This window comes from Aythya marila (assembly GCF_965140915.1).
Source record: "Aythya marila genome assembly, chromosome: 11".
In the NCBI taxonomy this organism is placed as follows: domain Eukaryota; kingdom Metazoa; phylum Chordata; class Aves; order Anseriformes; family Anatidae; genus Aythya; species Aythya marila.
The window spans coordinates 1,705,004-1,732,837 of record NC_139052.1 but is presented as its reverse complement, the minus strand read 5'-3'; the positions used below and the strand labels follow the sequence as shown (position 1 = coordinate 1,732,837).

General features: G+C 33.1%; 1 protein-coding gene across 1 annotated transcript; it reads right to left on the bottom strand.

The window, feature by feature from the left end:
* Positions 1–159: 159 nt before the first annotated feature.
* On the bottom strand, positions 160–27,834 carry FGF7 (fibroblast growth factor 7). Its single transcript, XM_082769496.1, has 3 exons — positions 27,318–27,834; positions 898–1,001; positions 160–361 (listed from the first exon to the last, which is right to left on the bottom strand). Exons 1-3 carry the CDS (start codon positions 27,601–27,603, stop codon positions 167–169), a joined length of 585 nt encoding a protein of 194 aa, XP_082625622.1. The 5' UTR covers positions 27,604–27,834; the 3' UTR covers positions 160–166.

Genomic DNA, 27,834 nt, shown 5'->3' with positions numbered 1-27,834 from the left:
TATTTTCAAATCTTTTCCATGTAGTCTCTTAAAAATAAACATAAATGCGCAAGTCCAGCTTGTTCAGTTTCTCAGTAGTATTCCAGCCTCTCTTGATACCTTGTCAAATAGTCTTCTTTAAAAATAATCTTCCTGCTGGAACTAGTTCTTTATAGATCATGTTTTATTAGGATATTGCCAGAGGAAGAAAGTGGGATGCTCTGTGTTCTTTCTTTGTTTTTTTACCTTTCATAGGAACACCTTTGTGGTTTAGTGTAACAAACATCTCTTTTCCTTTGTGTGTCCATTTTGCAGAAGCATATGTATTATAATGGTTTTCTTCAATTAGTTCTATGAAGTTGCAATCTTCATTGCATACTTTCTGTTGAGAGTAAATAATTTAGAGTAAAGTAAGTACATGTCTTTCTTAAAAAGAATCATACAATAATTAGATTGGGGAAGATGGGAGAAGAATATGCATCATACAATCCACATATTAATATTATTAACATATATTAATTGAATAAGAAAGCTAAATAAATAATAATATTAGTAGTAATATTAGTTAAGTATAAGTAACTTCAGAAAATGTAACTTTTACTTCAGTAAACTTTGGCTTAGGAAATCTGAGTATTGGATAGTATAGCTTTGTACATTCCCCATTAATATTTCACATTTTAAAAAAGTATACAAATTCTGATCCCTGATTTTTTAAGTGGGCATGAAAGTTAGGTATGTGTTGGATACATTTTAAGATGTTAGAAATGTATTTTATACAAACTGTATTTTATACAAACTATTTCATATGAAGCTGTAGGTGCTACAGCTAAAAATACATTTCTTTAAAGATTGTACATGATCATTGTTGGAAAAGTCAGCATGATTGTTAGACAACTGAAGAGAATTTAGCATCCATACCTTTCCATAGAGTCTTCCTGACTTGTTCATTGCTAGAAAGTATTCACTTTCCACTCCTTTGATTGCCACTATTCCAACTGCCACTGTTCTGATTTCTAGAATACCTGCAAAGTTACACAGTAAGTACCGTAAAATGTCTGTTTATTCTCTAGTCAATTTATAAGATTTATTTAAATGAATATACTTCTGTGCTTATTGAATATCCACATCAGTAGTTCTTAGAAAACAGAAAAAACATGTATTTATTCATGTGAAGAAAGGGCTAGATTTTTTAAATCTTCTTTATGAGACCACATGTGCATACGGCCACTTAAAAATTACATGATAAATTTTAAATGTCTACTGAAATTGCCATGTTAATACAAGCAACATTTACATTTTCAAAGAACCATTGTATCTTAGAATTTATTATACTCAGGATTCATTTGAAAGAATTATATACATAGCATAGCCATCAAGGTTCATAGAATTTGTGTAAAGCCTTGATTTTGAAGACTGATGTAGCTGTATCACTGCCTTGAACAAGTGTAAACCTTAGAACCTGCAAGTGATAGAAAACAGACCATAGTGACTTAAATAAGATAAAGTATTTGCTTGACCTTTGTATGCTTCTATGACTGATAGAAATGGCAAAGTTACCTGTATTTGAAAATAATTAAAAGTTTCACCAAGAACTTATTTATTCAAAAACAGAAGACATTTGGTGTTTTTCTACAAATTTCTATAAATTACTTTATTTTCACGTGGATGATGTATATCTGCAACACCTTTCTATAGTTCCTACAATACATATAAGTTACCTGCAATATAAAAATATATTTAGGTTAAAAAAACAAACAAACAAAAAAGACAGAAAAGGCAGGGAGTTGGTACATGGTATTAAGGAACGCCAGGTTGTCTTCAAGCTTAAGTATAATTATTTTTTTTTGTTTTAAGCAATAGTTTATAATTATACCTGTGTGGAAGGGGGAGCAAAAGAGAGTGGTGTTAGTTTGTCACCTGAAAGATGACCTTCCTTCCAAACAAAACATTTCCTTTCTTTCTCTTTCACTTTTTTATTGACTCATTACAGCTACGACATATCATATTTTTTTTCATTAATTAGTTTTCGTTTGGTTAGTTTTGTTTTGTTTGTTTTTGTTTTGTTTTGTTTTTAAAGGCATGAATATTGCTGGTATTTCTCTTTCCCTATATTTTTTTACTATATCCTATTGTCCTTTCCTTTCTCTTCTGTTCCGTTTTGCTCTTCTTCCTTTTCCTTGGTATTACTGATGGATCAGTCCTAGCTTGTTATTGCTTACTCTTGGTGTGTCCCCTGCTGGGCATTCATCTCTCTGAACACATTTACTTCTTTACGCTAAGCCAACTTTAAGTAAAGCTTTTAGAATTCCTTGACAAGTTCCACTCTGCTGCAGGCCTAGCAACAATTCTTAAAAAGGGTAATTTCTAACTGAAACTTACAAAAATTATATTAACTTTCATTTAAATTTCTCTTTAGAGAAACCACAGTGAGGCTGAAAAACAGATGAAAATCTGCATCTAGCCAAACAAAGAATATAAGAGTGGACGGGATCTCTGGGTCATCAAGTCCAGTGCTCTGCTAGCCTGGGAATTGCATCAGATAATTCTCTTTTCATAAACTTTTCCAATACTAAATTGGAGTTGTTATTTCTTTGCCCCAGTGTTTCCGCCAAAGTCTGTTCCAGAGTTTGATTTATTTTAATGGCTAGAGACTCTGTAGTAATTTGCAATCTGCATTTTTTCAGCAACAGTTTATATCCATTTGTTCTTCTGCCTGTGCTGGCCATTATCTTAAGGAGTTGGTTTTTTTTTTTGTTTGTTTGTTTGTTTGTTTGTTTGTTTTTAAGTCTATGTTTGAATTTTCTATTTATACAGAACTAAAAAAAATGAAAGATTCAGAATAACTTTGTAAAACAAATCATGCTAATAGGAACTGAGTTTCCTTCAGTAATCTGCTGTTGCCTGAAGTCACAGAAGTAAGAAATAGTACTACTTTTAAAAACGAAATGCCAAAAGCTTTTGCCTAAAGCAATATTATTATTAGAATTTTTATATTATTTTAGATTTTTTTTTTTCTGTTTATTGAAGTGGAAGTTGACATACTACTTGTAGAAATTACTATATTTTGGTTTGGGGTACTTGTTTTTTCTGCTTTATTCTCATCCAAAGATGTTTTTAGGTCTTTTAATCCCACTTTTCTAAGGTGTTCTCTGTGCATCTTTCCATAAATTTTAGTGAGGGAACTAAACTCTCTCTGACATGAACTCTCCAATATATATGTAACATAAAAAACGTTGTACTATTAGCAAAGTTAAAGACAAATAAAAGAGACCATTAAGAGGTCAGTGGAAATATTGCTTGTGTACTTGTGATTCTCTTCACAGAATGCTCTAGCCTATCACAGGCAATGCAAGTACTCGTTTTTCTGTTCCCAGATCTAGATCATGTCTCTTCTGTTCTGTTGTGTCTTAATCAATCCTCAAAGGAGAAACTACCATGATTTTTTCCCTTTTCAGCAAAGCACTTTTGTGATTTAGGTCTCTCAAGCAGCATCTCACATGCACTTTCTTACTTGATCTGCAAGTGAATCATCACTAAGTTCCTCATTCTATTTTAAGGCATGTGACCCAAGTTAGTTAGCAATAAGACAGCATATTGTAAGCCCCCTTTTCTTCGTCTTGAGTCTCTGCCTCAGTAATTCTGTTCATTTCAGAAATGTAGAACTACTACAATAAATTATATTTTTAAATAAAAGCATATAGGAAATTGAAATATTTCTAGGAAACTTTGGGGAAAGTATGACATTATGATTATTTATAACTGTGATAGCTGATGTTAACTGAGAATTTCATCAGTGATCTTTCAGTATATAGTATTTTGTGTGGAACTCGCTTGTTCTGTTAATTACAAAGTGCCATCATGTACATAAATGAAGTCAAAATGCTTTCCTTTATTTCCTTTATGTACAGAAGCTATAGAGATTTCTATGGTTGAGAAGTCGTATACTGGAAGTTTTTTAGTTTATCTGTATCAGCATTTCTTGTATCACATATGTAAATTTCTCATCCAGTATTGAAGGTCTCCCACCAGGAAGAATATTTGAGTAATATTAAATTTAATACAGACAGAGCTTTCATTAGTTTAACTGTTTTACATGGTGCTTCTGAACATACTAGATCCATAAGGTAACCAGCCATTCCTCTAGACCTGTTATGCACTTGATATGCATCAAGTTCTTTGATGAAATAGTTAAAGGAATCTTTAATACTTATTTACAAGATACTATCACTGTGAAACTTCTAAACTCCTTGATTTAAACACAGCACAAACTTTGAGGTTAAAGAGATGTGCATAATGGAAATCACTGTCTCTTCAAATTATAATTTCATAATGTATTTAAATATAAAAATGAGCTTTTATATTATTAATAATTTTGTCACTAAAGCAGGGAATTGCTAGAGAATATACAAAAGAATAAAATATAAAATCCCTAAAATAAAGTGATTTGATTTGTCCTTCCTCATTTAATTTTCATTCAGAATCTGTATTAAGCCAACATATCACATTATACTACACCATATGGCACTGTAATCGCATTGGTCTGTCTTTATTTTGTATGTGTTCTTGATACTCCGTTACTACAAGAAAAATTACATAATAGCAAAAAGACAGGTTGGTTTGTTTGTTTGTTTGTTTGTTTTCAAATAGGAATCTAATACGTCAGTAGGTGTCAAGAGGTAATAACTCTGTTCAACCAGAGGTTTGGTCAGCTACCAATATTTCCTGTTTCTTCTGTCTGTTCTGTATTATCTGCTACTGGGGATTCTTGCCAACAGGATGTGGGGCTAAATTAAATTTGGATCTGAGCTGATATGGTTATATCCTTATATTCTTAGTGTATACGTTTCATAATACAGTTTTGACTGTTACATTCAGCCAAGTCTGTGAATAAGATCTTTCTATGAGATCTTTTCAGGTTTTCTTTTGTTCTTCTTCTGTTTTAAACTCTCCTTTTATCTCTCTCTCTCTCTTTTTTTTTTTTTCTTTTTTTTTTTTTTTTTTTAATTCTGTACCATTAAGTCTTTAATGGGACTCAACAGTAACGACATTTAGTTTACTGGGAAGTAACCTAATAATCTTGTTTTTCTACAAATGCAGGAAGATGATTGATTCTGAGTAACTGATAGTTTTAAAATTACCAACAAAATAGCAGTATACTCTAAAGATTAGCTTTATCAGCTTTGCAAGGATGGTAACCTGAGTCAAGCAAATCTCTCCAAAGCTAAAGAGTGTTTTTTCTAATACACCACTTTCAACTGCCCTTAAGACATGAATTTACATGAATGAAAACGTATTACTTTCATTACTCCTCTGCTATGAACAGTGTAGCTGACCTTTAAGTCTTCATGCTTAATTGTAGTTAGCTGGTTGACTGGAAGAAGGTAAATATCTGTATCCACAGAAAAATGATAATAGAAGTAAACCACTAAACCTACTATGCTGTGTAACATTTGTAGGCACTTTTACACCTAAAGGGTATACACCACACAAAAAGAAAAAATACTAAACTGGCTTATATGTGGGATTTATCTCTGTCAGTTTCTAATTGTTTATGTAGCATCAGATTCTTCAGAGAAATGACGACGAACTAAAATGCACAGTCAGAAGACCTTGTAAGGATAACCTCAATGTAATAGTATACAATTCACTGCCATATTTTATCAAGTCCATTCTTAGATGCTTCCTTTTGAAGTAAGAACTTCTCATCCTTTCAATATCTATTCATGAAAAAGGAAAAAAGCTTCCAATCTAGTATAGGAAAGAGAAAATTATTATATGTAAATCATTCCATTTAAGTACTCTTTTGATATTTTAATAAATTCAGAATTTATTTAAAGATATGCTTAAATTGGTAAGATGCTGCTGATGAGAAGTCAACATGGCCAAACTACAAAGAGGTCTTATATATCATCAGATAAAAATGAAAATATAAACTATGTTTTTCAGTTTTTACTTTCTAAAGGATCCATGTAAAAATTTAGAAGGGGATTAAAAGAAGACTTGAATACACCACGAAATAACTGGGAAAAAATCAAATTAAAGCCAGAAAGAGAAAAAAAAATAAAAAAAGAAAGAAAATGGGCATATAAAACTGAAAACAACTGTAATTTCTATTAAGTCAGCATGAAATTCCAAACAATTCTATATGGTTGTATGGTCCGTGTATCCAGTATAGCTTAAAATTCCCAAAGTGAATGAAGTTTCCTGCAGAGATGAAATTCTGTATGCTGTACTTAAAGGACACTCAGCTGAGATGGACTATAATTTCTCTTTAGAAGAAGGTGATTATGGGTGTTGGCAACAGTCTTTTAACCACTTGGGGAAAATGAAGTATCAGATAGTTGATATAAAACACGTTAGGGGAAGAAAAAGAAGAGAAAAAAAAAAAAAAAAAGACACAAAGCAGCCCTTTAAGTTGACACAGCAGTTTTAGTAGGTAGATTTTTTTTTTTTTAATTTTTTGGCAATAATTGCATAATAAATTAGGTGAGTTTCCTGGCATTGTGGTCTAGAATGACAGTTTCTCTCAGTGCTTTAGACACTTGTACTTACGGACTTCATGGCTATGACCTGGAGGACAGGACAGTACCTTGGGCTGGAAATTTATGTGGAAAAATTGGCATTTTACTATATCAATTATACAAAATTGAGCATTCTCATGTGAGATCTTTATTTATTTATTTATTTATTTATTTTTCCTGGGCCAGTGGTATTTGATAGTTTTGTTTTGAATCACCTGGGGCTTCTTTGGAAAAGAACAGAGAACAAAACTACTGAGCTAGATAGATATCTTTTCACATGCTAGGGAACTGCCTCAGTATGATGGGTGATAAGATTGTTCAGGAAGATTTAGGAGGAGTTTTTAAAGTATACTGTATTCAGTCCCTCATCAGCTGGAGTTGTTTCTAAATGTTTCATATGTTGCTGATATCCTCTGGATGTCTCATGTTTCTGGTCACTACTTTTCTATTTGTTAGTATCAGAATTTCTGTAGACATTAATACAAAGAGAAATTTTGGCATTCAGTACATTTTTCAGTAAGGCCAACAGCAATTTCATCCGGGTGTTTTTTTCTGTTCTGTTGGGTACGTATGTTTCATGTATATTATATATGAATATGTGATATTCTTTCTTACAAGAGAGAGGTTAATTTTTTCCTACTGCTAATAAGACTTCTGTAGTCTTCTAAATGCTGGAAAAAAGGGAAATGGGGATTTTTAACAAAAGAAAAGTAAAATCAAAAGTCCAGAAGCTAGTTATTATTATATATTATTATCATTTCCTTTTAAGGAACCAGCTAACATATTATACCTAAGACTGATTTTTAAAATATTCTAAATGCTTTAAAATACCAATACCATTTTTTAATCTACTTTTTTTTTTTTTTTTTTTTTTTTTTTTTTTTTAATATTTGCAGTACTTTATTTCTTGTGGCCTCTCTGTGCAGTGAAGTGGAAAAAACATTCTGTTGCTGATTTTTAGGGGTTAGGAGGCTGGCACTGACAGCTAAGCACTTGCAAAGAATGTGCTTGTGAAACACCCTTTCCTAGGCAGGATTGTCTTGAGATAAAGTATGTGAAATCTCAAATACAAAAAGAGGGGGTAGAAAAAACTTGGATGGAGAATAAGTCAAAACAAAATGAAACTTCTAAAATATGTCTGACTTGTGTTTCTAATTAGATTTGGAGTACATATTTATGAATTCAAGTGACCTTTAGAGAGATGATTCAAGGCCAAGAAAAATGCTCTCGTCATTGCTTACAAGATGATATTTTATGGTATTTAATGCAATTTGTTCTTTTGATTTGGGATTTAATAAGTTAATATTTGTGCCTCTTAAAGCAAGAAAGTACAGATCATGATTGTCAAGCACTGAGAATTCTGGAAAACTTTCATGGTGTTATTAGTGCATGTGTGCATTCAGTGAGGGAGCACAGTAAATACATTAGCTGGCTTATTGCATTTGAAATGTTTTTCCAGAGAAGTCTACTGGTATTTGTTTTCTGAAAGTGAATGAGTAGTTTCATTGTGTAGTTTTGCAAGTTACTGGTTTCAAGAATATTTATCCCCTTGTATTTCTTAAAAGAAAAAAATATATGTATGTATGTATATGCAAAGCATTAGTTTGTGCTTACTATTTTAGTTCCCAGTAATATTTTTAAACACATATGTTTTAAAGTTTGTTTTCAGGTAGAGCAATTTCTGTGCTCATTCCCTCTCAAATCTAACAGTAAAAAATTCACAACAAACAAAGCTATTGATTTAAGAGATATTGTAATATTTAAGTCTTTTTCTACTATCCACCCATTATTAAATTACAATTGATAGAATGTCAAATTTTCATTTGTATTTTGTACTCTCCTTAACAAGAGAGTAAAAGAGTTTCCGAGGCAGTACCTCATAGAACACATGTTCTTATGCTTAGTAAGATAAACTAGGTAAAAAGTGTATGTCATAATAATTTTCACAGCAGAGATGAGATTGGTCCCTCCATACTCAGGAGTTTTCTGTCTGTATATATGTTTTGAATATACCATTAATTACGGTAACAGAAAACAAGGTGTCATACATGTCTTATCAGGTACATACATCCATACATTCATTATCACTTTTTTTTTTTTTTTTTTTTTTTTTTTTTTTTTTTTTTCCCCTCTAATGCTCCTGCTTCTCTGCATGATACTCAGAACATGGACTTTATGGTGTAAACACATGTAAATTATGTTGCTATTTATGGCAGAGACCAATATGAAAGTATGAAAGACTAAAAAGCTGTTATTTCAAGTCTGTGTGCTGTTTCCATGCATGCATTTGCTGTGCATGCATAGACTATCTGAAGCACTCTAGGTATGAAGAGGACTGTAAAAGTGTGAAAGTCCTGTCAAGGACTTTCAGTAGAACGGCTGAATCTACTGCTTCAGTGAGGTGCCAGACATCTGGATACCATGGACAAATACCCAAAGCACTTAAAACTCCAGCTTCACTCCCGTTTGTGATTTCCAGACAGGAAAGTTGTAATTGTCTGAGGAAGCATGACCAACAATGGAGAGGTATTCCTAGAGGACCTGATACAACGTATTTTCAGGTCAAGCATCCTCAAGAAGCAATATTTATTTATAAGACAGCCTGCATGCAGAACATCTGTTTAGTTAAGCATCAGTGGCTGATGTTTAATTATTTTGTTTGTTTGTTTTGCAATTCATTGGGCACAAGAACAGTAGACATACTTAATAAAAATAGTGCACTAATTGCTAAACAGAAGTTAATCGAAATATTTTTGTACTTTGTTGGATTTTCATGTATTGGTTATTTTAAAGATTTCTTACTTGACATTATACGGTTCATAAATTTCTCCACTGTTAATACTAAAAACTGATTAAAACAGTTAATTGCTAGATAGAGCAACTTCATAATAAGCCATTGTCCTGGGGATACTCAGCAGCTGACAGTTATGTTAGTTACAGAATTTGTGCTGTGTCAAGGTATCTGAAAGAAACTGCTGACTTGATAATTCCATGAAGATAGCATAAAACATGTAAGATAAGAACAGAACAGAGGGGAGAAGATAGAGTAGGGAACTGAAATGTCTGTTCAGATTGATAAATGTAAAGCAGTGTTCATTGTTTTACAACACTCAGTAAAGCTTACCTCCACTACATACGGTAGTGGAGTAGTGTGGATTTTAGTAACGATATTGTGGTGAATAGAGAACTGAAGAGAAATAGCTTAGAATTTCTAAGGGTGTTTTCCATTGTTATACTGTATTGTTTGGGTTTGGTTTCATGTTGGCTTTCTGCTCATGTTGGTGGGTTAGATAGGATTGTAAAACAAATGCTTCCTTTTTCATCCTAAATGACAGAATAAGAAGAATTGATCTTAGCTATTCTGACCCTAAATTGCCTCCTCTCCTCTAAATGTCACTTTGGAACATTAGTGCTTTGGACCACTGTCTTTCCAATATTTCTGTTGATTTGATCTTCAAAACCAAAAGGGTGTGACAATTTTCTCTAAAGTAGATTGTGAAACTATGGAAATTTCAGTTTAAAGGTCTGACATGTGAACAGTAGGATATAGTATCAACAACTGAATAAAATGCTGTCCCAGTCAGTCATTCACTTGTGCATTTCTTGTTAAACTTATTTAGAACCTGTCACTTTTGCTGATCTCTGCTGTGCATTTCATAAAAATATTTTCTTGATCAGCTTCTCATATAGCACATAGTCATTTCTCATTTTTGCTGGAAACTGTTTCCCTTCAATAAAAACTGCCATGGAGCTAAACATATGGTTACAATGAAAAAATATATATATATATTTAGAATTAATAGTGTCCTATAAAATCCAAATCTTAATCCCCTATCTTAAAAAGCACTCTTTTATTAAAGTATTAATATTTATTGATATTAATATTAATATTTACTGATACTAAAAATGGAAAAAAGTGTGATAAGCCTGTTCACAAAAACAAAACTGTTTCAAACCACTATGAAAATTAATGATTTAATAGTTTAGAGCTGAATGTGTACAACAAATCGAACTCAAATCAGTGATATCTCTTACTTAAGTCTGTTGTGCTAATTTCGCTAGAATAAATGATCTATCTTAGTTTTGCAGATTTCTTGGATCTAGCTTCAGAATAGTGTAACTGTATGTAAAACTGCTGATTAACCTTTTCACAGCAAAATGAGATACATTCATTTAGTGGTACAAAACTTCCCAGTTTTAGAGTTTCAGTCCCTACAACTATTTTAATAATCTAAAATTTGGAAAATTTCACATAAGACCAGAGCCACAGGTCTCTCCAAATTTTTCTGTAAAGTAAAGCTACAAATAAATTACCTTGTTCTTCAATATTTGTTATTATCCAGTATTTTTATCTAATAAAGAGATGGTGTCTTAATATTATTCCTGTGCCACAGGCAATTAAATTTCCTTACCTCTTTCCTGTGTAGAGTTAGGCATCATAGTTGTCATAAAATTAGTCATGTCTTTTCTGTGGAAGACTTTTTTTTCTGATTTTCTAAGAAATGTAGTCCATATTCAGATATCTTTTGTGTGTATAAGAAATTGAATTATATGTTATCTGTTCTATGTTCTGAATAAATTCAATTCCAAGTGCATTTTATGTGATATTACAGCTTATTACTGGTATAAACTGGTTGCAGGCAGTAGTAAAGATAGCATAACATGGTACTGTGCTCTGAACTCATTTTTTCTGAATGAAGTATCCCATCACCCTCAAGGTCTAGCTGTTTTGTTCTGCATCATGTAGTTTCTCTAGCTGCTCCTGTGGCAGCTTTTCTGGCCCACTGACGTGGGCTTGGGAGAATGAGTGCTGTAGCTAGATGCTGGAGACAAATAATGACAAAACTCCCTTCCTATTTTTCAGGGTTATTTAGAACTGTACTAAAATATATTTTTAATAGTGAAAATGTTTCCCAATGCGGCTAGGAACTGAATTACTTAAATAAAATTGAGAAAGTAAACACACAAGAGAGAAGCTGGCTGCAGTATTCCAGAGCTTAATTTTATACTTAAGGGCCTCTGGCATAGGAGCAAATGTATTTAGATGATTTTAAAGTTCGAACTGTAAGATTTTGTTTCATGCAGTTAGGAGAGCATTTAATTCATAAACACTGCAATCCCTATTGGAATAGATACATCTTTTCCTCCTCTAAGTACTTTTATAAAATGTAGGGCAAGCACTACCCAATTGAATACATTTTAGTTAGATTTCTAAATCAGATTTGCTACCTGGGGCAGGAATAGCTGACAACAGACATCTAAATACATCAATTACAGTGTCTACAAGAACACAAGTAGGCAGTAAATAATTCCTTTCAAGGTACAAAATGTAAGAATCTGATAAGAAAACCATCCTAACCCCTTGCTGCACCACAGAGTGGGAAGTGATAAAAACCATCTGGCTCATTCTTTCTGCCTTCAAAACATTGTTGGACATATAAATATATGATATAGCCCCTCAAATCGTTCTGGCTTGCTGCTGACAAATAGTTTAGATTTTAGTTGAATGTTTAAAAGGAATATTAGACCAAACACTGAACACTAAGCAAGCAGAAAGAGAAAATGAAAAAACATAAATAAAAACAACTCAAAATACAGATCAACCAGATCATCTAATTTAATCCATCTAATCTAATCTCATCTAATCCAGATCATCTAATCTAATTCCAATAAATAAATCTTTTTTTTTCATAGCTTTTTTACCTGATATTTTCCTGTCTTAGTATATTGATCAAAATGTACATCAATTATCCAATAATCCTTTTTTTTTTTTTCCTAAATAGCTTAATAACTCCTTGTCTTTATTTAATCTGATATCATTAATTTACTTCTATTTACACACCATTTTAACAGTCCAAAAATTTTGTGTAAGATGTAAAACTGACTCTAAGAAAATCAGTAGGATATTTGCCATTGATTTACACACAGGCAGATTTTTTAAACCTCTGTTTTTATTTACACGATAAAATGTTTATAAATGTTTTACTTTCCTCGTTAATCTTTAGTTCTCTTCTAGCTTTATGATGCCACATCAAAACCCATCTTTTTTCTTTTTTTCTTTTCAGCTTTGACTTCAAATGTTAGGATGTAGAGGGAAATGAGGTGGTAACCATTTTGAGTTTGGTGATAGAAATGCTTATGCATTATCTACCAAGTTTTGCTCACGTGCATATTATCATGAAGCAAGTGTGAAGACAAATGCAGCTAGTGTCATGTAAATATTTTCTATGGTGAATACTGTTTGTGTCAGATTCTGATATGGGCTTGGTTTGTATACAGATACTTTGGGTATATAACTAATTGTTTTTATTTTAGTAGAATATGCTGACAGATCTTATTTTCCAGAACAATTGTGTCATAACAGTACTTGTGGTGGCCATGAAACCTGATTCCAGTAGCAACTGGGATTGCTCATTACAGTATAGAAGGTAATAAGCATCATCTGTCACAGGTCCACAGCCTTTCTGTGCTTTGGTCTTCTCAAGTGTTGCATGTAAATAATGTCCTAGAATTTTAGTTGAAATTACTTGTACCCTTAAAAGTAGAAAGAAAGAACTAAGGGCTGCACACATTCCAGGGTGTTGTGACAGTAGTATCTTCTGAAGAGAATTTATTGGTCATAGCTAAAATGTAAAATGTAATGGAATAAAGTTAGCAGACTAAACAGTTAACAGAGCATAGGTTTAGCCAAATTATATGAAAAAAAAAAAAATCTTTAAAGCACAACACATTTTTATTATGCATTATTTGTTAGTATATATATATATACACATATAAACAGTTTCCCTTGCTTTTGTTCTAATTGTTATATGCCAAGTGCAGTTACCTTTATTTCAATTACATTATGATTGTTTAGATCAGTTAAGGGTATATTAAATGGAAACCATGAAGCTAGAAAGCTGCCTTGTGTCATTATCAGCCGTCCTTTGCATTACCTCAGATAGCCCCACCTACAGGCTTGTTTAAAAGGAGGATTTTCATGAATGTACTACTGCCAAACTCCACCTTTGTTACTGAAACATCCTTAAAAACCTAGCTCTTAGTGATCAAGTCCTTTAAAAAAATTCTTTAATCACTTTGACAGAAATTAAACTAAAACTTCAATTTTAAAACATTAGTAAAATTGTTATGCCATAACAGTGGTCTCTCAATAAACTACATAAAACTATTTAAAATGGGATAGAAACTACTTCAATTTCTTTACCAACTAAGGAATATGTTCTGTGGCCCTGAACTGCAGAAGGAAAGATGTGAGTTTTTCTTTGCCTGCAGTAGTTTTCTTGGCTCTCAGCACACGGATACTATATCGCTATTTTGTGACTGCTGATAATAAAGTTGTCTATGACCAGTCTGTTAAAATGTTTAATATCTTAAATTCAGATTCATGCTGGCAGCCATATTATTATATTGGTAGAATTCCAAATTTCCATCTGTGACAATATCAAACAGCCAATTTGATAAACTACAGTGCAGTCACTGGCATAAGCATTAAGACATACTTTTCTCTTGATCTTAAGACAAATGGAAGATTTCATGCCACTCAAGCATTTGATAACAGCTTTAGACAACAGCCTTTGGGAATGCCTCACTTTTTAATTTCTTTGTGACAATTTACATAATTCTTATTTTGCTTTTATATGTATTGATGTCTTGAAGTTTAGTGAGCTCCACAGAAGTAATACATAAGCAATCTGTACCAGAATACATGGACCACTTTAAAATCTGGAAAGAAGCTGGCCTATAATATGTAGATATTTGAAAATGCATTTCAGCTAATAGGTTTAAACAAGAACCTTGTTCAAGCAAGGAAAGTAAAATGTTCTCTGTAAGGAAGCAGAGTAACATGGCAGAGATTTCTACTATAGGTTCATAGAGCAAGAGGACTCAGATGAATCTTGGTGGGTTTTTAATATTAGGATGTGAACTGGGAAGCTGAAGCTATACATACAAATAAAGGGTTTGCCTCAGTTTAATTTTTCTTTAGTGGATGATTTGCATTAAGATTTTATAAATTTGTGTTTATGAAATTCGGTTTACAGGTCTTTTTTTTTTTTGTTTCTGCATTGTATTTATGATTGTTTCTTCTCCTTATGAAGTAAGGAGAAGATTATTTCTTCTCTTACTAGTGATTGTAACATAAAAGAAAAAGTTACTGTGTAATATTAAACTCTGCAGGAAATTTTAGAACTGAGTTGAAGACCATGAAATTATGCCAGCACGGAGCTTGGCTGTAACCATACTAATACGTTCTAAAATTATATATAAATTCTTGTTCTTGGTAAAGAATTTGTTATGCTATTTGCTGTGACTGAAACAATTATGTCTATTCCAAGCACTTAATGTAGTGAATAAACCTTTTCTTTTTAAAAATATTTGTGACTTCAGCTGTATTGCAACAAGAAGCAGGAGAAATAGTATCAAAATTGACCAGGAAGGTCTGTTTTTACCATACAGAATGAAACAAAGTACTACTGCTGTTCTTAACTTGCTCCTTTTGTGCCACCTGCGTGACTATAAGTGTATACATGACTCATATCTGAATGCAAATGTTACACTGTAAAAGATGTGTACAAAAATAGATTATATTATTTCTACTGTTAAATTTATTCAGTGTAAATAATCCAATCAGTTTCTACTTGGTATAGATATGTGGACCTGTGGTTTTAATATAGGTCCAAAAACTTAGTATAAACTTCCATTTGTATCTTCTATGCAGAAATATACTTTTCAACATATATTTGAGGAGTTATATCCAGATATTTTTCAAATTGAATATCATCAGTTGGGTGTATTATGATGTACTGTGCCCTTAAGCGTGTACCTTCAGTAGAATAATAGAGATAGCTGTTGGTAAGCTAGATAAGTAATTCTGACTTGAAAGTCAAGAAGAGATTAATGGTATTAATGGTGGAAGAAGAATTTCATTTTTCTTTATGCCTAGTCTGTATTGCCAATTTTATGAAACTCCATTTTAAAGTAAAAGCACGTGGATTTGCAAAAGCAATAGTTATTATTTGGCATCCTTCAGATTGACTCCTCAGTCCATTAGAAGGCATCAGTATCAAAACTCTTGCTGATTTCAATAGAGCCAGGCTTTTACAAACTGACTGTATTTTTCTCTTTCTTAATATGGGTCTTTCAACTCCTGAGCAAACTTTTCCTGATGAATCACAGGGATAGATAGCTTTTCCACTAGTGAGTAACTTAACTCCTCCACAGCTGTGCAATTTTTTTTCCTACTTTCAAAAGCAACTATTTAGACTGTTATTGATAGTTCTTTATAGTTGATCATTATGTCTGCAAGAGTAGAACACCCATATCTTGACTATATGTTGAAAAGAGAGTTAATGCTGTACTTCTCTACAATTACTTTCTCATGTTGATTACATCTCTGCATTGTTGAGAATGTTTCAATCAAATATCATAAACACTAAGAAAGGAATATTTTTTTTAGGCAGAAACCTATGTTAATGAAATAAACATGGCACAGCTCAACAGAAACTAAATCAGTATTTTTTATTTACTTTATTTTATTTGTACAATACCACCTATGAGATAAACTGCAGCACACCATAGATGACATATACATAATTTGCCAGGGGTAACTAACAGAGACTAAGAGGAGAACAAAAAAAGAAGCATCCCCCTCTGATGGGTCTAGAGCTGGAATAAAGTAAATTTTTTCTAGGAGTTGTAACTAACTCCTAGGAACAGGAGCTTTAACTAGTAATTACACTTAAGTTGAAGTCATCTGAAAGTATCCATACCTGCACTGTTGAAGTGTGAATAAGACAGTATACTAAGTTGTGAGCAAAGGTCATCATTATTTACAGTGCTATATACAGGCAGAAATACTGTGCATTTTCCTGCCTTGCCTACAGTGGGATGAGAACACATTCTAGTTTTGGAATTCACATAATTTTCTTTGAGGAAACAAGCATAATTACCTTCTTGTGTACCATGTACAAAACTGAAGTTTGTTATATTTTCTCATATACCACAAACAAAAAGGCATCACAGATACAAACAAATAGTGAACAGCTAATGTGAAGAGGTGGAAAGGGAAGGAAAGAGGTTTGTTTGTTTAATGATAGTCATGCATTTTAATTTAGCCCCAGCAGGTTAAAAAAAAAAAAATAATAAGTATATCTTATGGATACAAGATTGTCACTTGCAAGTGATTAGGAGGCCAGGAAATGCAGGTTTTATTACTTATTTTGTCTCAGTGGATAACAATGTCTACTTTCACTCTTTTGAAAATATCACCTGAAGTAATTTAGAAATGTAAGTACCATATATATATGCTGTGAGGTTTAGGCTTAAGTATTCCTTTTGGAAATGTAACTTGAAATATCACTCAAGTGCTTGTCATCACTTCTAGAAAATTGTCTTTGAGATGTCTACAGATCTTGTCTGAAAAGGAGAAAGTATGTATATAATACCTGCTCATATTTATAAAATATTTTGCTATATAAGAAGAAAAAATTGGATTAATTTTCACTTTGCTCTTGCCCAAGATAGGTATGTATAACATTCCAAATGTTAAAACAATTTTGAATAATTTCTCCACAATAATTGTCATAAATACATCATTATCACTAGATCATTTTGTGCTTAAATGATATAGGCACTGGAACTCATCACATCCTCTTAAATAGTCTGGTTGGATCAGAGCTAGGCTGTTCACCACCTTACTAAATTAGGATTTTTATGCCTGCTGTTTTATGAGTCATATGAAAAATCACATGCGTTTTGTCTAAATGATGCTAGTTTTACCATCTTAGTATAGACCGGTTTTGCTTCCAGTGTCCCTTTTGGATGAAAGTGCCATTTTAGAAATCATAATTAAATCATTCAGAACATGCCCTAAAACAATATGATTAAAATAGATGTATTCAAATTCAAAACACTGGATTACTTAGTTAAGAAAATTAGCAGAGCATGATTTCCTTGAAAGATGTGGTAATAGTTTCCTAGAAAAATGTGGCAATCTTTTTTTTTTTCCTTTAATTTTGTTGCATGACAGTTATTTGCAGTATTATAGACTGAATTTCTCAAGCCACACAGAGAAGCAGACAGAATAGAAGGCATACTAAGTAATTTTAATTTGATGTTTACATTCAAGTAGCCTGAGCACCATTTTGCTCATTTGAACATTCTGACTGAAATGGGTGTACAATAATTTAGAAGAATAGTTGTACTAACGGTGTATTGTTTTTGCTGCTCAAGATTAAATGCATTTAAAGGGACGTGTGAAAGCAGCCTGGAATTCTTGCTGTTTATAATTTATGTAGGCTCTCCTTAGCTTACACTCAAAATTCTTGTAACACTTGTTTTCCTTTGAGCTAATGAATATTAACTACAAACTCCAACACCAGTTCACCCAATGTATGGCTGTTACATTGGCGGTAAGGTAGAGGAATATGCCAGACCACTTTTACTGTAGAACCTCAGTAAGAAAACTTGTCTCTTGACTGCTGAGACTGCTTAGACTGAATAGGAGCACTCTAAAACAGAGTACCGCTACTGTAGGGGTGGCAGGATGTGAAAGAGAGCAAAACACAGGTGTTTTGAACATGATTACATGAGTAAGTGGAAGGAAGGAGAGGCTAACAGTGAGCAAGGGGGGTTTGTTACAGGGAAAAGGCTCCCGCATCGGATCTCTTTATGGCTTTCTCTACATTTCTTATCTGATGAGGTAGGGGGTAGTATTTGTTTCTTGAGTGGATGAATACTTTTTTTGGAATCATAATTATGAAAAAAAAAATCTTTTTTTTTTCTTTTTTTTTTTTTTTTTTTCTGACTTGTACAGTATCTTAGAGTCTTCTAAAGAAATACTCACTTGCCCTGGGTCTCATGTACCTTCTCTTCAGTTTTGGTTATAAATCTGTGTTGGAAATATTGGCCAGGATCTCCATGCTTAGTTAAAGAAATAGAAGGTTCATTTAGAAGAATGGAGCTTGCTTGAAATGGGATAATCACTTTTGTCACCTGCTAATTTGCACGTAGCCTCTTTTGCTGAATACCAATTCCCTGTCCCCAAATATTGTTTATTTGTCATGCTTGTAGCTCATATGTCAGGTGTTTATTATGTGGTAGAGATTTTCTTTTTGTACTTCTATGGAATTATATTGGTAAGTTGTGCTAAACTAATACAAGCAATAGTGCTGGGTAGTGTACAGTGAATCTCACTGTGGACCAACATCTTTCACTGTCCTTATGTGGGGTTGTGATAATATACTAAGTGATATGGTTGTGATGAGTTGAAGGCTTCTCAGGTGCAGTTTCCCCCCATGAGCAAACATGACGGACTGTTGATGAGGAAGATTTTGTACTTGCTTGTAAGGCAGCCCTAGCAAGCAAATCTCATTGTTTGAATCTCATTACTAGATTCACATAGCTGTTTCCTAAATCCCTGTAAAATCTCACCAATGAGGACTCAGTTGCTTGGATTTCTGTTTCATCATGCAGCCCCTAAGCTGTTCCGGTGGAAATAAATTAGGAGGGTGGAACTGAAGTTGCTTTTGCTGGTGAAAGGTGTACTCTCCAATTGTATTAGTACTGTCTGCACTCCCTAGGATTCAGTTATCTTTACCATTTTCCTTCTGAGTGTCTGTCAGGGAGTACAACTCTTGTTTTCACAAAGCCCTTGCTGCAGAAGCTACAGGGGGAGTGAATGGAATCTGCTCTGTGCTGCCTTCTCTTGAGTTGGCGAACACCCCAATTTTCTACCAAATCCATTGGCTCAATGGCTAGCTAGAAAGCCTGACCATTGTCCCTCTCAGAGTTCATGTAAGCCACTCAAGTTCAAACCTACCATCATCATACAACGGTGTGTACCTGTTATTCAAAAGGGCCAGAAAGCTTCTGTAGTGGGCACTTCCACACACCTGACAAGCACTTGATACTTTACATTTGCCACTGTATTGCTTACAGCTGTGCATGCAAACAGCCCATAGAACTATGACACCTGAGCAGCTCTGGGACTTTGACCCAGACCAGATCCATATCCGACCTTTTCAAGATCTGATGTTGACTGTGAGTTTTCTGACTAGTATCTTCAGCTGTATGTTCATATAATAATCTATGTCTGTAAGAGTCAAAATTTCTCAATTTACATGTATTTACTGTAAACAGTCCCTTCTGATTGAAGTATTAAATCACACTTGACATTTAAAGGTCATAATAAAAGCTTATAAAATTAGCACACATGATCAATGAAAATATTAGCATGGGCTTTCTTTTATTTTGAAGATGTGGCTTTCTAGTTAGACAAATTCCTGTTTGTCAAAATGACCAAGGACAAGTCTGATCATCGTCTTTTTAGTCTATAGCACCTCCCAGTGTTTATTAATACATTAAAAAAAAGCAAAGCAGCTTACCAAAAATAGAAGTTAGGCGTGGCATATGTGCTATTAAAGGTTGAAGTACTAATGCCGCAAGACTCAGAAAAAAAACTACAAGTAATAGAGGTATTCACAAGATATTTTGGTTGAAGTGGTGGACTTGAGTGATATTTGTTGCTCCCCCTGTTTTAGAAGTTATTTTGGTGCTATGGAATGGACATGTTATCTGTGTTTTCATTTATGGTTTTTCATTGATCTGTCCATGTTCTGACTGTGGTTAAATTTGAAAGATGACATCTTGTAGGAAGCTGTCAGTGTTTTTAATTGAATATCTGTATTCTTTTATCATTTCAGCCTGTTGTTTTTAGTTTGAATTGTCAGATTCCTGCTATAACTTCATAAGAGCAAGTATTCACTTGGAATTAATTGAAATAGTTCTTCTGATGCTAACTTGGATTTACTCGTCTCTTTGTCTGATTCAGCCTGTTTTAGAACATTTCAGTGTTCTGTTGATAAAATGTTCAGGTCATAAACAGTGTGTGTATACTGTAAACAAATCCCACTATGATTTAATCCTCATCTTGTTATTTGTTTCCAAAGCTAAATAACAGTCAGGAGAATGTATTGATTGCATTGGTATTTTTATTACTTTTTTGTGTGTGTTTTCACGAAGTTGTGGGCCACATCTGTGAATATCCATTTCCAACTTTTCAACACCAATTGTTACAAAGAATTTTTTCCATTTGTATAAATGATGTCATGTGTTATGAAAGCTTTAAAGTGTGACAATTCAGTGCTATGATTGTTAGCCTCTGTTATTGTCATAGGAATCTTCACTGTTAACTTTTCCTTAGTACTGTTTCTAAATTACATACACCAGGAGGCTAACTTGACCTTTCCATCAGCTCATATCCAGAAGTAAAAATAAAGTCAAAGGTCAAAAAAGACAATTGAAATACAGTTGCCAAATATAGTCATAGACAGCCAATTATGTAATGAAAGCAGTGTGCCACCCAAGGAGAGTAACAGCCTTCATTTGCCTAAACTTCTTCTGTTTTAATGAAGAAAACATTCCAAAATATACTGCTAGCTGGTATATCTTGCAGTGTGGAATGGTATAATTACATGATTTAGGATGTCTTGATCTTCCTGAGCTTTAAGAAAGATGTAGGGGGATAAATCAGCTTTGCATAGTACTCCAGAATCCTAGAAATGTAAAAAAAAATAATAAAAAAAAAAAATTCGCTTTCAGATACTCAAACAATACAGAAAGCTAGAAGCTATGAAGGGATGTGTCTGGAGTTTGGTTTTGTGTTGTAAGAAAGGCTGTATAAGGAATTGTCTACCAAAATCTTTTTATCTACATGGAAAATTGCTTCATTAAGATTTGAGTTCTGTGTTTTTCTGTCTAGCTGTTGCCTTTGTTTATTTTAGTTAATTAATATTCTATTAGTCAATATTCTATAATAAAAGTATTTAATGTCTAGAACATTAGCACACAATTCTTTTGTAGGCTTGGAATTTTTTTCACTAATCATTTTTGAAGCTCTTAACATAGGGGTGTGTAATTTGTCTTTTGTAGAGACCCAGAGAGGTTGAAGAATTTTCCCAGAGTCTGTAAGCAAGTTGCTTAAAAACTTGGATTAGCCTCAAGTCTCTTGAGTCTCAGGTCAGGGCTACTTCAGCAAATTTTCTTCAGGATGGAGCAATAACATGCTTAGTGATACAATACTGTTTGTTTGTGTGTGTGTGTTTTGTTTTTGTTTGTTTGTTTGTTTGTTTTTTCATTGATAAATTTTAAATAGTGGAGGAAAATGTGGGGGTGAAAACCTGCATTTTTATCTTTTAAAATATATTCATTACCACCTTATGCAGCCAGCTGCTAGACTTAATTGATGGTTCCATAAAAATGTAACATTTCTCACTTCTGATAAATCTCAATATTGAGAGATTCAGAAAAACTCAATACACGTCTGAATTATAAAGGTGTATCAAAGACACATGAATCATTTTAAGCACAATGTATGTAAACTCAACCTATTTTTTTTCTGCTAATCACATCTCTCAGCTCATCCTTTTGAAGCACAAACAGACATGGCCCTGTCAGTATATTCTAGCTTCTGAAGCTGCTGACTGTGCCCGAGCCCAGAGGCTTGATTCTCCCCTCACAAAGCTTATGCAATCACCTCCTGTTCAGAGTGAGAAGAATGTTGAGTATGAACTGCTACTGTTCTGATTTCACATCTATTTTTCCTCTGGTAAATACCACACCAAAGACAAGGTGATGGAGATTCAGGAGGTAAATTCAGAAGTAATTAACACTTTTTAGTGTGTTTCATGGCACAATGTCAGTTGAACTCTGGTCTGGGCATTGGTAAGTGAGCTCTCAAGAATCTTGCTGCGGTAGTTCGACTTAATTCCCTCCTTTCTTCTCCTCACTTCCCCCAGAGGCTACTGTTATCAAACAAGTCAGTAAAAGCAGGAAGACAGCCATGCCCCAGCTGCTTCAGTAAATATCTTTGCTTAAACTTAACCATCTTCAGCAGCAATTGATAGTGAAAAGCTGGGATTTGTGGTAAGATATGGGCAAGGGATAGACAGTGTCTCTTCTGCAGGTTCAAACTTGAGGGGCTAGTAATTACCACCAGTGCTAGACAAAGAACTAGAGATAGGGAAAGAGTAGGGAAATCTGTTATATTTAGATCTAATTAATCCCCTGTATGAGAGAATGTCATCATTGGCCATGTTGGCTGTTATTGGAAGCTATGTATATGTTGTCATTTGAACAAAATCTCTTTCTATTCTAATGATTGAAAAGATTAGCAGTGAAGCAAAAGCACTTTCACTTTAGTGTGGGTTTGTCTTCTACTTAGGCCAATTCATTGGCTGAACCAACAAACTCTTGAAAAATCAAGAATGCAGCTGCAGAGTCAGGCTTTACAGCTGGAGCTTGCTAACACTTAATTGAATCTAGTGCATCAATACCTGCCTTGAGTTACCTAATTTTCAAATATTTTATCTTCTTGCTCCTTTATTTAATGTGTATATAAACAACAGAAATAAAATTTGGTGCATATAAACAACAGAAATAAAATTTGGTGCAACAGCATAGCATACGTAGCCTGACATCTGTTTTTCCCTAAGAAGTATATATAAAATGCTATTGGAAGTACTTTTGATTTCTAAGAAGGTTTGAATATTTAACCACTAAGATGCATATAAACTGCATTTTGTTAGCAGTTTACGGTTTGTTTGAACAAAACTGAATTAGAGTTCATTTAATGATGCTGAACACTTATTTGTTGGATTTTGATCAAAAGAGAAGTAGTTTTCAAAAGAACTTTATTCCAAGATTTCAGCCCATTTTGTGCCAAGATGTCACTAGGCTATCTTTTATTTTCTTATATTTTTGGTTGGCTGTCTCCACTGAGAAGAGGAAGAAATAGGCACTTTCTGGGTTTAGAGCACACATGGAATATGATAGGATCAGACATGTTAGGATTCAGGTTCCAGGAAGGCTTTTCTTGTAACTAAGAGGCCCTTTGAAGTCTTTAAAATGAGATTCCAAAGGCAACAGAGCATGGAAAGTCCTAAATGCATCATCCAGTTGTAGTTTTAAATCCTCTCAGATAGAAGCAAAATAAACTCTGATTTTTGCTTTCCTTTTTCCGGAACAAAACCAAATAATTCATGTGAAATTCTGTTCACACGCAAAATGGAATTAAAAGCTAAGCAGCAATATGGAGAGATTTATTTTTTGTCAGAGACAGAGAATTAACAAAATGCCATAGTATCTTCATGATCTGCTCAGGCACTCTTCTTACAATCATGAATTTTGGAAGTCTATTTTGTGTGCTAACTTAGATTATGTTATGTGAACAAGATACAAAATTTACTTTTGAATAAAAAGCCAATAGTTTATGTGTGGACAAGGTATAAGAAGTGATTGTCAAAGAAAAAAGGTGTTATGAGTAATGACAGATTTTTCTGGATGGCCTTGTATCTTGGCTGCTTGGCTTCTTGTTTTAGTTTTTCAGTGTGTGGCAATTCTCACTCTACATTTTAGTTTTCAGACTGAAAGCAGAGCTGTTTCTATCAGGTGCAAGGAGATTTCCTCTGCTTATTGGAAATTTGCTTTGTTTACTCTTGAGTTATTTGTTTATTTTACTATTGTATTATATCAGTTTTGTGTTCACCAGAAGGCTCTACTGCTTTTTGAAATGTGCACAGAATAATTTTCTTTGGGTAACTAATGAGGTCATCACTGTTGTAAACAGGACTCATCAATTTGCTTTTATTGACACAGTACACACTTTTTTTGGGCAAAACAGTTAACTTCTATTGTATTTTTAAACAAGTGTATGATGAATACAGGTTAATTACAATCAGTAAAGATTTCTTCCAGTATTAAGTTTGAGAATTTCAGTCCATATACATTTAATACAGTGGCTCTTAAATTAGCATCTTAAGATTTTTTTCAGGTGTTACCTTTATAAGATATCTATAAAATATGTATATATTTATTCCGTAACTTAATAGAGAAGTTTAGAACACAAAGACTTTAATTTCTCACTATCTTTGCATTCTTATATTCGTGGTTCTGACTGATGAGACAAACTCTGCAAATTTTTGGCACTTGCCAAGATTATGATGTAGAATGATGAGTCTATCATTTTACAGACATTTCTAATTGTGAAAATTGTTTCACAATTCATGGGCTGAAAACAAGTAATGTACTCTGTCTGCAAGACTGTCAGTGCAGCTTCTTTTATGAAGTCGTTATGGTTAAAAATGTGATTTTTTTCATGTTTTTATTTTAGTAACACATGTAAACGATACAAAATGGAACTTATTAGTGGAAAACTAGGATAAAATATGAAGATACTCCTAATAAGAGCAGTGTTTTTCATACTGTGTTGATCAATTTTGCTGCAACTGTTCTGGGATTCAATCCTGTGAAACAGGTTTAATTTACATTTTACTAATGTAAAACTTCCAGAACTGAAGTTCACAGAACAAGAATGCTTGAACACACAAATTGATCCATCTTAGTAATGGATATAATTTTTAAATGTTGATTTTCAGAAGCCCTGGATAAAAATATCCAGTTTAGTCTTCTAATGTTTAAAAAAAAAAAAAAAAAAAAATAGGGAAAGCAGGTTAGTGTCTTTTTTTCCCCCCTCATACCACTTTTGTTAAGTGTATTTTAGTATAGAACCATAAACACATCTTCAAAAAGGCCTTTTACATATTTTGTTGATTAGAGGATATGACAAAAAATGTTGTGTTTTTTTATGATAGTTTTGAGTTTCTCTGAGAATGTGTTCTCATTTTTCAAGTTTCTTTTGCTTATATTTCCCTATTCTGCTTATCCAACAAAAGCATTATTTCCTAATGTAGAATTGCTAAATTCAAGCAAGAGACCTAAGTTTAAGATGGTGGGAGTTTTCCCATATACTTTAGTTAAATTTAATGGAGACATTTCATTGTAGTGTGTCTCAGTTACCAGATAAACCCTTCGAGTATTGATTGTTATTTTTCTCCTGATTTGCTTTACATTTACCAGAAAGTGTTCAAAGTTTTTTTTTTTGTTGTTTTTTTTTTTTTTTTTTCTCTGCAATATATATGTAAGGGTTTAATGACTCAAGGTTGTGTTTCTATAATTCATGATGGCAAAAAAAAAAAAAAAATCAGTAAATTTTAATAAAGTGCTCAGAAAACTCTACAAGAAAACGGTTTGCCTTTAGTACAAGATGATCTGATATTCTCTAGTGGTTTTACTACAGAACATTTCAGGGTATCATTAGTGTGCTTCAGCAACATGGAATCCTGCAGAGAATTGAGAAACTTGAATTTGAAATAATGCTAAATTACTAACCAAGTTCTTAGTTTAGTAGCATGGAACCGCAAAAGAGCAAATGTATGAAATTGTTCAGCTCTATATACTGCCACAATCTTTTCAAAGTATTTGTTTGTAAATAATAACAGGAAAAAAAAATGGGCACAGAGGATATTCACTTATATGCGAAAACTCAGAAGAAATTACTTCAATAGTTTTTTCCAGTTATTTTTGTGGGAGCAACATTCACTTCCAAACTACCCCTATGGATCTCTATTGTAACAATGTTTTCCTGAAACTCAATGGGAGTCTTCTTGAATATGGACCAAATAATTCATTTGGCTGCTGGCCATATGAATGAGCAATAGGGTTTGCACTACGTAATAGAGTAGAAAGAAAGGAGACATATGGAAACAAATTTCAAAAGAAATGGTAACATTAATCAATGAAGTTTTAGCCACATAAGTTGTCAAATACTTAATGTAATCATGAAGTAAAGAAATAAACTTTGAAGCTCACTATCTAGGTGCTTAACATGGAGGAGTGCTATTTTTACAGAAAATATGCAGTCAACTTCAGCTGAAAGCTGAATCACACTAAGAACAGTTCTTGAAGTTTACTTTTTATTTATATTTCGCTGCTGTTATTAAAAAAATACAATGACATGCAACCTATATTAAAACTGTATTTAATAGCATCTTTGGAAAAGGTTTGATCTTTCAGATGACTATAAACACTAGACCAGCAAGTCTCTGGCACTTTTTCCTTCTAATTTTGTTTTGAAACATGCAATATAATCTTAAGTACTTTTGTTATATTTAAAAAATATATATATATATAATCTTTTAAAGTTTGTCATATTTCTCTAAATATGCAGTATATGTGTAATAACATGAAAGCCAAAGTGTCAGGAATAGTGATTGTAAAACTGATGCCTTCAAGTAGTTGTAAATTGAAGTTATATAGTGTATGTGTGAAAAACACAGATTAGTACAACAATTCTTTTGCCAGTTCAAAAGTTGTATTTGGTACAGCTTTGCAAAATATTATATGTCCATTCTCTGTAGATGAGTCATCTTTTTGGAAGAAAGAGGAGAGAATATTTTTTCATCATCATGATCATTGTAATAATGAACTGCAGAAACTATAATAGATTTTGTTCCTGGCTTGGCAAGCTATCTAAAAGATTTTGCAAGACAGTTTACATAATTCTTTCCATTGAACTTTCTAGTATTGCATATATTTTAATTGTGAACTCAAATATACAGAACTTTTAGGTAGTTTGTGGACTATATAAGCGTGGCTTAATGTTTCATAAGTATTTTATGAGCAGAGTTTGTGGTTATACATTTTAATTCTTACAACCTAATTCACTTGTTAAAATAGGCTCTGTTTGCTAATAGTTACCAGCTGTAACTAATACATTAGCAGATCTACAATGTAGTGTTTAAAATGACGCATCTCAAAATCAATAACAAATGTCCTGCTGTAGGATTAATTGGAAAACTTGTCTTATACAATGGTCAGTACATTATACAAAATTCTTTTGAAATTACTGTAAATCAAGGAATGGGGAAACAATGGTGCCTAAAAACTTAGAAGTCAAATAGGAAAAGCAAAGATATTACTTACTGTAGTTGTTGTTTGCTTCTCTTGTCCCTTTTACTTTGCCTCGCTTATCAATCCTCATATACCACTGAGTTCGACAGAAAAGTCTTCTTACTCTTACATCCCCCCCTTCCATATAATCATAGCTTCTGGTATGTCGCTCAGGGCTGGAACAGTTCACATTTGTAGCCATTTGCTCTGGAGTCATGTCATTGCAAGCTAAAGATATAGTGCCCATTAGAAAGATAATGTAAAAGTATGATCTGTAGAGCAAAATTGGCAGGATCCATGTCAGTATCCATTTGTGCATTATAGTGCAGTGTTCTGGGTGTTCATGAACAACATAATGAAAATTAAATCTCAAGTAGACTGTTGCTGTTAGGTCACCGACCTGCCTTCTGTCTTTACGAGTTACAGATTCATTTAAACGAGATAGTTCCCTCTTCTAGAATTCTGATCGTTTATTCCTTAATAGTTAATGGCGAAATAGAAGAGCTTCTTAAAAATCTCTTCAGTCAGAATATCCTTTAAAGACACAAGT